This window comes from Oryx dammah, unplaced genomic scaffold (genome assembly GCF_014754425.2).
Source record: "Oryx dammah isolate SB20612 unplaced genomic scaffold, SCBI_Odam_1.1 HiC_scaffold_22, whole genome shotgun sequence".
Classification (NCBI taxonomy): domain Eukaryota; kingdom Metazoa; phylum Chordata; class Mammalia; order Artiodactyla; family Bovidae; genus Oryx; species Oryx dammah.
The window spans coordinates 12,962,733-12,980,839 of record NW_024070206.1 but is presented as its reverse complement, the minus strand read 5'-3'; the positions used below and the strand labels follow the sequence as shown (position 1 = coordinate 12,980,839).

General features: G+C 36.2%; 1 protein-coding gene across 3 annotated transcripts in view; it reads right to left on the bottom strand.

Annotated features, from left to right (window-relative positions):
• The window catches only part of DYM (dymeclin), a 388,874-nt gene that overhangs the window by 226,154 nt on the left and 144,613 nt on the right, over nucleotides 1–18,107 (bottom strand). For all 3 annotated transcript variants that reach the window (XM_040264506.1, XM_040264509.1, XM_040264508.1), the window contains 3 exons: nucleotides 15,877–16,055; nucleotides 13,422–13,547; nucleotides 363–476 (listed from right to left, as the gene is read on the bottom strand). In XM_040264506.1, the coding sequence (XP_040120440.1) occupies nucleotides 363–476; nucleotides 13,422–13,547; nucleotides 15,877–16,055 (419 nt within the window). The remainder of the gene's footprint in view (nucleotides 1–362; nucleotides 477–13,421; nucleotides 13,548–15,876; nucleotides 16,056–18,107) is intronic.

Here is an 18,107-nt window from a genome sequence, read left to right as displayed (position 1 = left end):
TGTCCCATCCGAATTCATATTTTCTTGTGTCTGCATCTTCTTAAAGTTTGTTGTTGCCACTTCTTAAACTTAAGTCAGTTTTATCAGTTCAGCAAAGGCATACAATATCTTTTATCTAAAGGTGCCACACTGCTTATTTACTATTCATGTAAAATCTCTCTGATCATACAACCTATGAAATACTCAGACGTAGACACTAAAAACATAACCTTAGGATCATAATACAGAGAATATATGCTGATCTATACTCTTCTACCATATTCCATGAGAATGTTAGCACTCTAAATATTGAGACTGCTTTAAACTATAGTCTTTATTGCATTGTATATACAAAGGTAGAAAAACAGCTACAGAATACTTACTCTTGTCCTTGTCATGTTGTACTGAATGGTTCTTATTACAACCAGTATCAGGAGACTTCCCAGTGAAATTTCAGTTAAAACCCGCTCTGAATACCAAGTAATATTTTTTAACATCTGTAATGGGGAAGAAAAGTTTAAGTAAGTATGACTGCTTTATGGAAGAAGGGATTATCCATGCCTACAATTTCTGATAAGCCATGGATTTGCTCTGAAGGTGAGTTAAATAGTATGTAAAAATAAATCATGAGAATTTCAGTTCAAGATAGCAAAACTGTGACGTATTTACTTCTTCTTCATTCTCAAATTAAAAGAAAAATAGACGACAATATCATTAGTAGACAAAAAGGAACTATATCTAAAAAGGTATGGTATGGAGGATAAGACTGACAGCACAACCGTCAAAGGTCCCTCATTTGAAAGCAAAAAGAAAGAAAACCAAGAAGTGTCTTGAAAAGTAGAGTTGTCCCAACAACCACAGAAAATCTGCATCCCTGTGTCAAGGAGAGACCAACAGTGTAAATTAGCCAAGGTTTTCAAGAAGAGATAGGCCCACGCTCGGCTCAGGCTCTTCAGAGCAGGAGGCTCTGGGGCTTGCCTCCAGGCCTCGGTAAGTGAGAACTGTCTAGAGACAGAGAAAAACTGCGCAACACCGCAGCCAATTCTGGGCCACAGTGAAGGAGGCAAAACGCACAAAACCCTAACATCCTCTTCCACTGAGGTCACCCCCACTTCTTTTCTCCTTGACATGGAGCCAAGGTGCCACATTCTTTCCATCTATACCTGGAAAAGAACAAGACTTCTGGCTGATTCCTGCCCTTTCTCTGCAGTGGACTCTTACCATCCACATCTTCCGAAAGGAGGCACCCCTCACCTTTCAAAACAAGTGAGTCTGACTTTCTTTTACAACTATGAACGGACAACAAGAAGCTACAGAAAAAGCAGAGAAATTCAGTAATCTAAAAGATAAGCTGAATCCAATCAAGCCTCTGTTCTAACTGCCAGTAAGTATGAAATACAGAGGACTGAAAAACATGATAAATAACACAATGATATAATCAGCCAAAGCCAAATGTATGAAATTCTACTAAATAAACAAGCCAGTTTCTATAAAAAATAAATGGTGTAGTAGGGAGAGAGAGGAAAACACTGTTGCAGATTGAGTTAAGAACTAAATGCATTAAGCAGGCTTTGGAAACTGATTCAAATCAACCAACTCAAGAAAGACATTTTAAAGAAAACTGAATATTAGTAGGCACAATAAAATACTGTCAATATTGTTGGATGTGATAATGGTGCTATATTTACTTTTTTATGCTCACATTTATGGGCATGAAATATTTAAATATTTTCAAATGAAATTTTATATATATGATTTATAGGATTAAGAAATCTATTTTAGCCAAAACAGAAAAGGCAGAGAGGGTGGAGCAGGTAGATGAAATAAGAACATAAGACTGTTGATGAATCCATAGAAATTCATTATACTATTTTTTCTAATTATGTTTACATTTATTGTGTTTATAATTAAAATTTTACTAAATAAAAAATAATATGAAAGCTAAATTGTATGAAATAAGTATTATAAATAATATTGCATGAAATAAATAAAAATAAAGTGAAACTAAACAAGAAGAACAAACAGACCCCCAATTAAACAAAGATAATTTAAGAGACTAGGGAAACTTTTTAAAAATTGTAATCAGTATTTTTGATGAGATCTGACAGAATACTGTTAACCACAAAATAAGAAAAGGCTACTATGAGAAATGAGAATCACGAATGAAGAAAAGCCACTAAAGACTAAAAAGAGTGATGAATGAAACTTAAGAGAGAGAAAAGAATTAGCAGAATGGGCACAATGGAAAAGAGAATTTGTGATCTGAAAGGCAAAACTCAGAAGTCCCCTCAGAAAACAGCAATAAAAGACAAAAAGACAAAATATAAGAGAAACGTGGCAATCCAAAATATACTTAAGAGTTCTAGAAAGAAAAGAATTCAATCTCTTGAATGACATGGGTTTGAACTGCATGGGTCCATTTATATGGAGTTATTTTTTTCAATAAGCATAATAGTCAGTCCTCCATATTAGGTGGTTGCATCCTCAGATACACAGAGGGCCAACTATGGGACCTGAACATCTGAGGATCTGAACATCCACAGATCTGAACATCCACGGCAGGTCCTGGAACCAATCCCCCCTGACACTAAGGAAGGACTGTAGAAGAAAAACAGAAAATTAGTGACAGAAAATTCCTTTGAGGGAAAGAGAAACTTGCAACACTTTAGACAAAAATACTGGGGGAAAAAATTCAAAACGTATTCCGGTAAGATTTCTGGTCTACAGTTTATGACAAAATCCTACTGGCTTCTAGACAGAAGAAACATGTTATCACCAAAAGAAAGAAAAGCAGACCAACATTAGATTTCTCATCTTGAACAGTATACATTTGAAGGACAACATGAAAACGTCTACAAAATTTGGAGGAATAGATGATCATTCTAGAATTCTTATCTAGAGAAACCAACACATAAGTATAGAAAAGTACTTTTAAGTGTGCAGCGAGCGACTCAGCATGAACCACCCATGCATTATTTCCAGGGAGAATGCATACCACCACACACATAAGTGCTTCCCTGCCCCTCCTCATCACCGTGATGACAACAATAAAACAGTAACTGCTACAAGAAGTCAAGAGAAGGAAAATACGGACTACTAAACAACAACAACAAAATAGTAACAACTCCCCAAACCTCATAACTATAATCCATGAAATCAGAAAAATATAACTAAATCTAAGTAATATGGTTGACATTAATTCTTCTAAAAGACCAATAAAATAGACATTTATCTGCTAAGTTTGCCTTCCCCCAAATTCCAAACAATATTTAAAATGAGAAAAGGGCATGGAAACAGATAAAAATAAAAAAGTAAAGAAATATCTTCACCTTCATGTAAATGCCCATAGTTTTTACACTCAGTTCAACGCTTTAGCAAGAGACCTATGTCACCCAGCATCCCCATCACAAATAACCCAACCCTGACCATGGACAGCAGGCTCTGTGCCACACAAGGATGGCATTTAGAAATGCCCAGTACATGGTAACTGAGTGTCATCTGTGAAGTAAAAAATGTAAAATTTGAAGCATTTCCATTTATTCATGACTAATAATGCCTTAATCAACTAGAAGAGGTAACCTACGTGTAAAACAAATGGTACTACATGAAAATATTCAAAACGATGAAATTTGCCAGTGGAATCTTTATAATGACATGAAGCTCAGTCCCTCTGACTTAGTGTCAAAGGCAGAAGTTCTCAAAATGCAGTCCCGGGACCTCTAGGAGTCCCTGAGACATTTCTGGAGCATTCTCAAGGTCAAAACTATCTTCATCCTAATACCAAGACGTTTCTCTCTACTCTTACTCTCTCATGAATGTAGAGTTCAGTTTTCTGAAGGCTACCTAACATGCCTAATAGCACAATTAATTTAATAAAGAAGGAGACCTGAGACTCTGTTGAGGCAATCCATTAAAGAGATTTGCAAAAACATAAAACAATGCTGCTTTTCTCACTAAATTTTTGTTTGTGGAAAACAGTTACTTTCATAAAAATCTGTTACTGATGCTAATGTGTAATGGGTTTATTGTAATAATTATTTCTAAATTAACTAATCAAATATTTTTTAAGTGTCAGTTTTAATTCCTAATACAGTTAACATAGAGAACAATAACCCACATAAAGATGTTATTTGCTGTCCTCAACTATTTTTAAGTGTAAAGACCAAGAAGGTTAAGAATCACAGCTCTAAGTCTACAGGGGAATACTAACCCAGGACACTCAACAGGCAGCTTAACTAGTGAGAAGAGTCTCTGTCTTTTAAAAGGTCACAAGCCTGAATATAGTTTGGTTTCTCTTCTCCTTTGGCTTCTGTGTTTACAAATAAATTATCATAAGCCACCCTTATTTGAAACCGAGGTCACTGGTTCTTAACATCTGCCTGTGTGTGTCAATTAGAAAACTGGATGGAACAAGTGTTTTGAATAAAAGTAGTCTTATTCATTCAACATTCAGTACATATTTAGTAAGTATCCACATAGTAAACTTATGACATTACTATGAAAATCAGAAATACAATTTAGCATTCACATAAAGGTCCATCTTTTCTTACTGTTAAAAGTAAATTATTGTCTGGAAATTCTGGTAGTGTCTAAGAAAAATTAAAAATAATTAGTTACAGAGCTCACACAGCTTTCCACAGGACACTGATATATAATAGGCAGCATACAGAAAATTTTCTTCATTACCTAGCTGTAGATTTTGACCTATTTATTTGGTTCTTATAAAAGAAATTCCTCATCTCTTGCATTCAATGTTCATACAGTTTAATACTTATAGATTTATCAGCTTGATTACATATTCTATCTGTTTATCATTTTATGCTAAAATAACTCAATACATAGAAGAAAAGCCCTGGAGGATCTGAAAATATCTTTCTTTGCAAAAAATATATAATTGTTTATGTCTTCTTTTCAGCCTTTTTCCCCATATGATTTATCTTTATTGAATACATTTCTTCCATATGTTACATAGGCTAGAATATTACATAGTAATATATAATATCAACTCTTCAAGAAATTAAATTTATACATAGAAAAGCACAAATAATTAACTTACATACTCCCACAACTGACAGTAACATTTCATTAACATTAAAAAATTCCATTTTATTTCCCCAAAGAGGAACAACCACTATCTTGAGTTTGGACTATATCTTTCCAGTCCATTTCAAATACTTTATGTGTATAGCAAACTGAAATATGTGTGCATGCGCAGACACACATGTTCACACACACATGTTCACACACATACACACACTCCTTTGTATAGTTTCTAGTTTACATAAACAACATCATAATGTATCATACTGAATAGTGTCTTCCAAACTGGTGTCACCCAAAACCTGTCATTGAGACTTTATTTGGAAATAGGGTCTTTGTAGATACAGTCAAGAGAGCTTATACTGGATTAGGGTAGTATAAAATCCTATATGACTGGTGTCCTTATAAGAAGAGGAGGCATATGAGAAAAGGCCATGTGATGACAGAGGCTGGATGCAGCTGCAAGCCAAAGAACATCAAGGACGGATAACAAGAGACAAGGAATCACCTCCCTTAGGACCTTCAGCAATAGCATGGCCCTGCTGACACCATGCTTTTGGATTTTTAGTCTCCAGAACAGTAACAATCAATTTCTGTTCATTTTAAGCCACCCAGTTTGCTATGGCAGCACTAGTAAACTGATATACTTAAATATCTGGTTGCATCATAGTTTTTTCACTCAATACATCTTTGAAACTCTTCTATATGGATACATATAAGAAAAATGAATATTCATCACATTTGCCAACCTAGTATTAATAGTACTGATTTTTTTTAAGAACTACTTCTATATTAGTTAGTAAAATAGCTGCTTCCCCCAGCCACTACCCCAGGACCTCCTCCTGGTTTGGCAATTAATGCAGAGTAGAGAACAAAGGGCAAATAGCTGAGAACCATTCTTACTGCATGACTGCTCTCTCTGGTGCCATGCCAGGTAAACAGCTGAACATCACCTCTACTTTACTCCATCCAAACACTGGATAGATAGTCCTGTGCCAGGAGGCCCCACTGTTTTATCCACTCTTCTATTATGGAAATTTAGGTTATTTCCAGTTTTTCCCCTGTGAAAAACAATGCTGCAACATAGATCCTTGCCCTCACTATCCAAAATGTCACTACAGCAAACTCAGAAACAGGGAGTCCTTATTCTCCATACACTCTGTATCCTGACATTAAATACCTTAAGTTAGGAATCACATTCATTTAGAAAACAAAAATACCTGTAAAATCCCTTTTAAGCTACTCTGTTTGTGGTACTTAGTGACTTCATGAGCACATCACCAAGAATTTGTTAGGAAGAAGAACTGCAAAGCCACTGAACAGTTTCTTTTAAAAATATGTGTATGTTTTGCTTCTAAGCCTGTGCACCACTACTAGAGAGAAGCCCGGGCACCGCAAAGAAACCCCCATGTGCTGCAACTAAGACCTGCTGCAGCCAAAAATAAATAAACATATAAATGTTTTAAAAAATTAGTAATTACATATGTATGTATGTTTTGGTTAAGTAAGTGAAAGTCACTCAATTGTGTCCAACTCTTTGAGACCCCACTGACTATACAGTTCATGGAATTCTCCAGGCCAGAATACTGGAGTGGGTAGCCTTTCCCTTCTCCAGGGGATCTCCCCAATCCAGGGATCAAACCCAGGTCTCCCGCATTGCGGGCAGATTCTTTAGCAGCTGAGCCACAAGGGAAGCCCAAGGATACTGGAGTGGGTAGCCTATCCCTTCTCTAGCGGATCTTTGACCCAGGAATTGAACTGGGGTCTCCTGCATTGCAGGTGGATTTTTTACCAACTGAGCTATCAGGGCTATTTTAGTTAATATTATTAACTAAATTTAATAATATTAATTAAATAATTAACATTAATTTAATAATATTATTAACTAAAAAGTACAGAGCTCCAGTATCCAACCAGCACCAGCCAGAGATTAAAATTTAATAAAATTAAAAATTTAATTTGTCAGTCACACTGGCCACATTTCAAGTGCTGCTTGCTATATTGGACAGTGCAGTTACAGAAGATTTCCATCAACTCAGAAAGCTTGACTGAATACTCTAGTTAGAGAACACCACTGTATCCATCACCCAGTTTTAGCAAATGTTAATATTTTCACTTGTGAAGCACCTAAAGCTCCTCAGCTAACCTCTGGCAACCATTCTCCTAAATGTGATACTTCATTATTATGAATATTTTTGAATTCATTATGATCAGTCCATGTAGTTCTATTTCATTCGTTGCATTAACAGTTCCTCTGTAGTATGTCACTTATGTTATTGCTGTTTGCAGTTTCTGGAACACTATGAACAGTACTACAAGGAACAGTCCTTCAAATGTGCTCTTGTGAATAAAGTTTTTCCTAGGACTCAAATCAGGAAATGGAATTGGTAGGAGGTAAAATATTTATTTCTGCAGGTAATATGAGGAATGTGAGAGGCTAAATTCCTCTCAAAAGTGGTTCTGTCAGTTTATACTGCTACCACCAGTATATGAGAGTCCTTTTTCTCTATATCCTCACCTAACATATGACATCTCATACTTTTTGCCAATCTGATGAGCACACATTTCAGTTACCTTAATAAGAATGATGCTGATGAATCATCAAGTTGAACAGCCTTTAAAGATGCTTACCAGTTACTCAGGTTTTTATTCTGTTTTCTATTACTTTGTCCATTATTCTAGCAACACTTTTGTTTTTGTAACTGATTATAAGGGTTCTTAAAATTAAAAACGCTAACCCATCTTTCTGTCTGTATCTTTTTTTCACTTATTCAAACAGTGAAAAATTTCATTTTAATGTAGTCAAACATTTATTTTCATTCATGGTTTATGCATTTTACACTTAAGAAATCCCTTTCTCAGCAAGTTTATAGAAATATTATCCTTTAATTTCTCTTTGAAGATTTTTAAGTGCAGTTTTTCATAGCTAGTCTTATTAATCCAATTGGAATTTCTCTTTGTATGTAGGACAAGATAATCTAATTCTACTTTTTCCATTTGGATGAGCTATGTTCTCAAACTCAGAAAAAAAATTTACTTACTACTTAGAATTGATGCTTTTAAACTGTGGTGTTGGAGAAGACTCCTGAGAGTCCCTTGGACAGCAAGGAGATCAAACCAGTCAATCCGAAAGGAAATCAGTCCTGACTATTCACTGGAAGGACTGATGCTGAAGCTGAAATTCCAATACTCTGGCCACCTGATGTGACAAACTGACTCACTGGAAAAGACCCCGATGCTGGGAAAGACTGAAGGCAGGAGGACAAGAGGACGACAAAGGATGAGATGGTTGGATGGCATCATCAACTCGACAGACAAGTTTGAGCAAGCTCTGGGAGTTAGTGATGGACAGGGAAGCCTGGTGTGCTGTAGTACATGGGGTTGCAAAGAGTCGGACACGACTAAGTGACTGAACTGAACTTCTATCACACTTCACATTTCCATATTTGAGTGTGTAGTTTCTGAACTAAGTTCTTTCCATTTGTCTATTTTCTATTCCCTTGTTAATAAAACACAATCTTAAGTACTAAAAGTTTTACAACTGATCTGTCTAGTAGGGTGAATAACTCCACAATGAAATGTTTCAAAAACTTCTAGGCTTTTTGCTTTTCCCTATAATTTCTGGAATTAGCTTTTCAAGGCTCACACACACACACACACACAAACAGCTAAGATTTTGATCAGAGAATATAGTAATTAATTCAAAGGCAAATTAACAATTTTATGACACTCAGTCTTCCCATCTGTGAATGCAGTATCTCTCTCTTATTAATACATATTTAGTATTTTTCATTTGGGCCTCCTTGGTGGCTCAGTGGTAAAGAATCCACCTACCAATGTAGGAGATGAAGATTCTATCCCTAAGTCAAGAAGATCCTCTAGAGAAGGAAATGGCAACTGCTCCACTGTTTTAGACTGGGAAATCCCATGGATAGAGGAGGCTGGCAGGCCACAGTCCATGGGGTTCGCAAAAGAGTTGGATACAACTTAACAACTAGTGACAATTCATGCCATGAAAAAATTATACTTCTTTTAGATTGATTCCTAGGTTCACAGTAGTTTTACTGCTATTGTTAAGTACTCTCTCTATACCACACTTTGAAGGTTTTTGTTATTTGTATGCAGAAACAATATTTAGTTTGTATAGTTTAGTTTCTGGATCTATGATTCAGAAAGTTTGTTCAACTTTCTTAACATTTCTACTACTAGAGTCTTGAATTTTCTGGGTAGTCAATTATAACATTTACAAATACTGCCATTTAGATTTCCTTTAATTTTAAACTTCCTTTTTTCATAAACAACTCACTTTTTATGCTTTAAAGTACACATTTTTTTTTCCTGAGCCACAAGCAAGTATTTCCACAGCAAGCATATTTACAAATGGGACAATGAAACTGATCAGCATATAATATGCTCAGCTCCTGATTTAAAGAGCATAGGAAATTAGCAATGCTGTGTCTGTTTTCAGGAACAAAAGATCCCAGATTATTCTTGGGGCTCACCCAATAACCAAGAAAGAGACTGAAAAACAGATAACGAATATGGTAACAGACAATGTTCGTGAAGAAAGAGTTTGCTGGGACTTCCCTGGTAGCACAGTGGATAAGAATCCATCTGCCAAAGCAGGGGACATGGGTTCCAGCCCTGGTCAGGAATATTCCACAGGCCGCGGAGCAAGTAAACCCATGAGCCCCCAACTACTGAGTCCGCGTGCTGCCACTCCCAAAGCCTGCCTGTCTGGGGCCTGTGCTCTGCGACAAGAGAAGCCACCAAAATGAGAAGCCCACTCAACACAGAGAAGAGAAACCCCTGCTCACCACTAACAGAGAAAGCCAAGCAAAGCAACGGAGATCCAGTGCCCCCAAAAACAAGTAAAACAGATGTTTTTAGAGTATTCAAAGAAGTTTTCCTATCCACGGCATAATCAGAACACAGACGAGGGTAATCTTAAACTTTTAAATGTACAAATCTTTGATTATACCTCTTTTTCATCAAGAAATAGAAATAAAATTTAATTATAGCATATGCAGTGAAAACAGAACTAATTTTTAAAAAGTCTCAACTTCATATTACTATACAGTTTATTAACAATGTTGTGATAGTTTCAGGTGTACAGCAAAGTGATTCAGTTATACATATAAACATGTATTTTTCTTTTTCAAGTTATTTTCCCATTTAGGTTGTTACATAATATTGAGCAGAGCTCCTCATGCTATACAGTAGGTCCTTGTTGGTTATTCATTTTAAATATAGCAGTGTGTACATGTTAATCCCAAACTCCCTAACTTTCCCACCCCCTCACCCGTCCCTCCTTAAAACCATAAGTTCATTCTCTAAGTCTGTGAGTCTGCCTCTGTTTTGCAAATAAGTTCCTTTGAATCATTTCTTTTTCGATTTCCCATAAGAGCAAGTGAAAGTTGCTTAGTCGTATTCGACTCTTTGCGACCCCAAGGACTGTATAGTCCATGGAATTCTCTAGGCCAGAATACTGGAGTAGGCAGCCTTTCCCCTCTCTCCAGGGGTTCTTCCCAACCCAGGGATCGAACCCAGGTCTCCCGCATTGTAGGCCGATTCCTTACCAGCTGAGCCACAAGGGAAGCCCATTAAGAGCAATATCATACAATATTTCCCCAATCTCCATGTTGCTGTAAATGGCATTATTTCATTCTTTGTAATGGCTAGGTAATATTCCATTGTATATATGTACCACATCTTTATCCATTCCTCTGGATATTTAGATTGCTTCCATGTCTTGGCTATTGTAAAGAGTGCTGCAATGAAGACCAGGGTGCATGTATCTTCTTAAATTATGGTTTTCTTTAGATATATGCCCAGGAGTGGGATTCCTGGATCATATACGCACAGCTGCTTTAGCAAAAATAGGCCCCAAGTGGAAAAAAAGCCAAATACTCACCAAGAAGGGGATGAATAAATATACAGTGGCATATTCACAGAATGGAATAGTATATGGCAATTAAAAAAACAAACTAATGATGCAATAACATTTGTGAATTTCAGCAAGACTGTACTGAGTGAGAGAAGCCAAAATAAAAGAGAACACACTAATCTCACTTCTTAATGCCTAGTGACAGGCATTTTTATATACTTATATACCATTTTATACACTTATATACCATTTTTATATACTTTCCATGTGTTTATATAGCTTCTCTTGAGAAGTATTTTTCCAAATTTCTCCCCACTGTTTTAAATTTTAATAGATTTTTTATTTTGAAATAACTGTAGTTTTAAGAAAAATGCTGTGAGAGTCCATGTATCCTGTACCAATTTTTCCCCAGAAACAACTGTATTTCAGGAAGAGGTAAAAGCCAATCTACTGGGAGGGAATTCTTCTAGAATGTATTTAACTCTGGGTGGTGTGGGGTATTGACCAAAATATGCAAAAGAGAGTCTTTTATTATGCTAGAAACGTTCAATAATGTGATCTGGGTGTTATTAACACAGGTATATACATGTATAGAAACTTGCAAGTTGTACCTTTAAAATCTGTATACTTTCTATTTTGTACTTTAATTGAAAAGCATTTTTGAAAATCATACTTTTTCATTCCTTATCAAAAGAAAGACAAATGCTCTTTAAAAAAAAAACTAAAGCAATGCAAATTTTTTTCTTGAGGTACTTTACTAAATATGAGGATCAAAAATTTTATATGTTTTATCCTCTTTTTATAGCACTGCTGCTGCTTCTGCTAAGTCAGACTCTGCACAGCAGACTCTGTGCGATGCCACAGACGGCAGCCCATCAGGCTCCCCTGTCCCTGGGATTCTCCAGGCAAGAATACTGGAGTGGGTTGCCATTTTCTTCTCCAGTGCATGAAAGTGAAAAGTGAAAGTGAAGTCGCTCAGCCGTGTCCGACTCTTAGCAACCCCATGGACTACAGCCCACCAGGCTCCTCTGTCCGTGGGATTTTCCAGGCAAGAGTACTGAAGTGGGTTGCCATTGCCTTCTCCGTTCTATAGCACCAGTATTCCTTAAACCTTAGTTGAAATGATAGTCATACTACATAAGAGGCAAAAATAACTTCAATGGGAACAGGAGAGAAAAGATCACACAAAATCTCTTCTAAAGAAGCAAGTGTTTATACCTGAAGAGTGAAGCTCCCAGTCTCGTCTCATACTAGACCCCCATAGTAGACTGTAAGAATCCCTTCAAAGAAATTGACCACCCCAAAAGAAAAGGCTTACAGAGAGCAGGATATCCAGAGAAATTGACTACATAGAGCACATTATATTGATAAAGTCCTGCCCACACAAAGAATTTTCAAACAAAGTTTTAGTGCCTGCTTCTAAAGAGAAATAAACAAGCAAGAATCACCACACATTTGAGGAAAGCCCCTAATGAGGATGAAGACAGGAACCAAAAACAAAAATGAAACTGAGGAAATAGGCAGTATGCTGTAATAGCTTGAGAGGGTATTCTCAGTTTTGTTGAAGCAGTGGGAGTTGCATTAGTGATTGGTACATGAACATAAAACAAAGCAATGGTGTTCTACAGAAAAATTAAAACATGTACAAGAAAGGAAACACAATTACCACACAGTCCATCTGAGGGTAGAGTAACAGTTAACAAAATCACAATAATGTAAAAAGCTGAGTTATCCCAGAACGGTAATAAGATGGGAGAGGAAAAAGTCTCTGTGCTGGAAACAGGCCTAGGAACCCAGAGGCCACACTCAAGATGTATGGTAAGAACTAATATCATATATTCTATCTTAGGATGGTAACAGTTAATATCTATAAATCTGAAAAATCAAGAAATATTTAGAAACATGGACAGAACTGATGGCATTTGTCCTTGGGGAGGGGCAATTAGGTATGGGATGGACATGGGGTCTGCTATTTTGCACTGAAATCTAGTACTTCTGTCTATGTTTTAAAACTATGTACATGAATTACTTTGACACAAAGTACCACTGAGGAAGAGAAAACCAGTTTGGGAATGGAACTCACTATTAGGACTAAAATTTAAGGAGTTAAATTATAGTACACTATTTTACATTGTTTTATAAAACATTTTTTCAGTCCTTTTCTTCTTCCCTATTCTTTCATTCATTCTATATAAAAGAAGAAAATCTATTTGATCATTTCCACCACAACTAAAAAGTGGAAATGGAGAGGAAAAATGACCTCAGGACAGCATAAACATTTCTATCTAAATTTCCATCTACAACATTTCTATCTAAAAAACTAAAGAAACTATTTGTGGAGAGTTTTTAATAGCAGTTAATAATAGTCGTTCAGAAGGAAAAAAAAATACTAAGTCAGGCATTTGCAGAAACATCTACTAGAAGGAAAAGAAGGAAGAAGGGTACACTAAGGGTGGTAAATTTTATGGACTGACATGTCCATTCAGTAGCTCTGATCAACGTGAAGGTAACTTACCACTTCATGAATGGATCTATTGAAGCCATCATCTTCTGTAAGGATCAACAATATTATAAGAGCCATATACACATGGTGTGAATTTCTTTCTTCCACATGATACAGAATCTCGAGAATTGGTAAAACCTAGTGAATAAAAATTTTAATTTATTATTTCAACTACTTTATTATAAAACTAATGTTTTCAACCTCTATACTTTTATCAGGTATCCTTTGCTTTAATTTCACAAATCAGCCTGTGACTGAAATTATTTTCCATTTGCAGAGCTAAGGTATCAGAAGACAAAACCATCCCCTACTGCAAAGCTCTGCCACTATATAAAGTTTGAGTTTAGGACTTATCTGGTGGTCCAGTGGTTAGGAATCCACCTGCCAATGTAGGGAACATGGGCTTGATGCCTGGTTCGGGAAGATCCCACATGCCATAAGGCAACTAAGCCCGTGCGCCACAAACTACTGAGCCTGGGCCCTAGAGTCTAAGTGCTGCAACAAGAGAAGCCAGGGCAATGAGAAGCCTGTGCACTCCAACTAGAGAGCAGCCCCAGCTCACTGCAACTAGAGAAAGCTTGTGCATAGCAGTGAAGACCAATGCAGCCAAAAAAAGGTTGAGCTTACAGAGACCACTTAGGCTCATGGCCAGCACCTGACACTCAACAGAGGCAAGTCTGCAGCCTAGCAGGAACTTACACAGTATGGTACTTTTAGAAACAGGGTTTCCCTGGTGGCTCAGTCGGTAAAGAAGCCACCTGTAACGCAGCAGGCTCGTTTGATCCCTGGATCAGCACGATCCCATGGAGAAGGAAATGGCAACCCACTCCAGTATTCTTGCCTGGGAAATCCCAAGGACAGAGGAGTCTGGCAAGCTACAGTCGTTGGGGTCACAGAGCTGGACACCACTTAACGACTAAACAACGTTCTTAGAAACACTGTAATATGTTAAACATTACCTTTTTAATAGCAAAGGTGCCAGGATAAAAGAATTGTTAACAACAAAATCAGACCAGCACAGTGAATTTCCTAGTAACATATTTTCTAATCAGATTCAACAAATTACAGAACAAAAAGGACAGGGAAGGACATCAGCTAAAATACTATAAAAGTAATCCATGCAAAACATTAAAAATGAAAACAAATATATCAATACAAGCCTCACCTCTCCCCACTCCTCTCCCAAAAAATCCCCAAACAAAACCTTTTAACTCTTCACTGGTGTTAAGTCATCATATACAGACAATTGTTCTCCTGCATGATCTTATGTACCAACAAACATCCTTACCATGGAACTTTCTAGAGCAGACGATGTCATGGGCTTTCTGCCTATTGCCATCATTTCCCTTAGGTTACACAATGCTCAGAACTGTCTCCTTATATTCACTCACCCATTAGTAAATAAGCCTTTTCTTTACAAGTTTTTACTCACATGAACAGAACCTTGTCACATCCAATTTTGCTATTTAAGCTAATGCTTTCCACATATAGCTGGTGTGCAAACAGGTTCTTTCATCACATTTTTCTGTCCTTAGTGTCACTTTGACATAGAATATACTCTTCAAACAAATTCTAATATTCCATGCTTACTATTTTCATCTTAAATGCTGAAAAAAACGGCCCACCAAATCCCTGGGGAATCCTGCTATCAGTCTGTAAAAACTGGTGTAGAGGGGACATTCCTATTGTCACCAGCAAGCTGCTGGCAATTTCAGAGATGGTCACAATTTTATTAATGCATGCATAGTTCAACATAACCTAGATATTATGTATTTCAAATGTGACATTAACACTTTAGTGAAGCAGTTTACTTTTCATAGAAACATTATTTACATATTAGTTACAATGGAAATCAGTGATTGCCTAGAGGGGTTTCTGTCTATGAGCAAAAATTTGGAACCAATCTCATTCACACAGTGAAGGATAATGTGCAATTATGTGATGCCTGGCAATGGTACCTTAAAATAACTATAACACTCCAGGAACTGAGTTCAAGACAGCCGTAGCATCTAAGCCGGTTGAAGGGACACGACATTTGGGAGTTGAGTTGAAAAAAATCACTCTTCCTTTTAGCCATACTTATTAGTAATACACAGCAACTGTAACTTGAACATGGTGGGTGGACACTTAGCAGTGGAAAGGAACCAAGAGGGTATATATCTTCTTGAGAATGGTAGCCAGTATGTCTTGTGGGAGTGATCCAGGCTGAATCATGGGCAGCAGGCTGGCTGTTCAGGACCTTAAGGACATGCACCCTCTGCCTCTGCTCTGTGACCCCCATCTCTACGTGCACTGCCTCCTACACTGTAAAACTCAGACCTCGGCCTTTGCCTGATGGCATCTCCCTATCAAACTCCTGACCATCCACCTTTGCAGGCAGGTAAACAACATACATATCCTCCTGGGAAAAGAAATTACTCTTCAAAATATTATAAAATACAAACACTATGCTTAATATGATACTTACAAGATTTTCCATATCTGTGCGAGCCAACATATATGTTCTAATATTGCTGTTCTGATGGAGCAATGTATACAAAAGAAGAGTAGCTTGGTCGGATGTCTGCTGTTCACACAGGGCCATGTACAAACTGTTGAAGTTAATCTGGAAAGCATGTGGAATTGATGAGGGGAAAGGACTGCTATCTGGAACACAGAAAACACAAAATCTTAAAAATATTACATTTTCTAGACTGCCTGATATAAATAATAAAAGCACTGTTAATGTATACAATTCAATTCCAATTAATGTTATGTAAGTTGCTACATTTCATGCTCAAAATTGCAATTAATGTTCTAAATTTTACTTAAAAAAGAACTAAACTAAAACATGACTACACTTGATAGTATATTTGAAATTTGCTAAGAGAATAGAATTGAAATGTTCTCACACACACAAACAAAATCTCCCACAAAAAGAAACACAAAAACCCAACCCAATCCAACCCAAACCAGGACAATTTATTTCTCAGTATTATCTAAACCACAGCTTTCCAATGATTATAAATATATGAGCAAATACCATACAACAGAGTGGCTTTTTTAAAGCCAAGTATTAAAAAAAAAAAAACAAAAAACACCTAAACTAAGTCATGTGGTTTGACTCCATTACTATTTTTGCATTAATACAGCTGAATTAAATTGGCAATGAAATATAAACTTAAATAAATACAGCTATGGAGGTAGGTAAAAAAAAAAAAAACTCTAACACATATAGTTTAACCATGACATTGAAATGCTTTGTTATTAATACCAAAACTAAACAGCCATCAGTCCTAAATAAAAATATCCAGAGACAAACAGGAAATCCTCTTGTAAAATAAAAGTTAAAAAGACAAAACAAAACAACTGCCTTGAAGTTAATTTTTTTCAAATGAATTATCAGAGTTAAAGTATTCATGTATGCAATTAATCCATTTATGAAGAAAGTGGCTAGGATAACACATAATTTAAATAACAAAAATATTAAATTCAGTTTGCTCAACACTGTCTTCTATAATAGACAGAACATACCAAATCTAAGACAACTACTGGAAAACTTATAAAACATTTTTGTTTAAAGGAAAACTGAAAACTAATTGACTACAACTACTAAGAAACTTTTTTTAAGTAGAATTACTGAAGTGATGAAAAGCATAAATTACAACCCACACAGGAAAAATTCTTGATATTCCAAAACTGACATAGTCCCTTTCCTACAGTTTACTGAATTTGCTTAAAAACTGAAGCAAGCAAGGTTAGGAAGTTAAAAAGGAGGTAAAGTTAGGTTAACTGACTTAAGAGAAAATTATAGTTTCAACAGATAAAACACTAGCACAAGACAGCACAAAGAACAATATTTTAACATGTTTTAACAAGTAAGCACAAAGAACTTTTTTTCAAGACACAGAATGACTAGCAAAACAAAACAAACAAAGAAACAAACACAACCCTGTTCTAACATTTCCAGAAGCCGTGCTCTTATGGAAAAGAAACGTGAACCAGCAGTCTTTGATAGCACAGCCCTATGCTTCTCAGATTTTCCTTTCTAAACTTTACATTTGTGAGAATAATGTACCTAAAAATTTCTTTAACAGTATTACATATGCCAAAACCAATACAGAATTGTAAAGTAAAAATTAAAAATAAATAAATAAATTAAAAAAAAAAAAAAAAAACAGTATTACAAAGTGCCCTCACTTTTCTTCCACATTCAAAACACAGATTATTTTTTCAATCCTAATCCTTGTTTAGTACTTACTCTGTATTTTTGACACATACAAAAGTAACTGTTTTGTTAAGACTGACCTATACTTTTGCAAGGGATGGAAAAAGGAAGGGCTGAATATATTGAGGATGCAAATATTACACAATCTACAGAAGATGCAGTGTAGGAGGGTCCTGGACATAGTACTCCTCCTTACAATGGAAGTAAAATAACAAGTTCACCAGACTGACTACAAAATGGAATACATGTTGTGTGTCTGTTACTAGCTAGTACGTACTATGAACCAGCCATTATACTGACAGCTTTATCCATATTATCCCTTATTTAACCTGTATGACAACCATGTCATTACTCTGACCAGTTTTACGAAGTAGAGGCTTACAGAGATTAAGCAACTTGTTAAAAAATTTATTTATTTTAATTGGAGGATAATTATTTTACAATATTGTGATGGCCTGTGCCATACATCAACTTTTCCAAGGACATTCGTG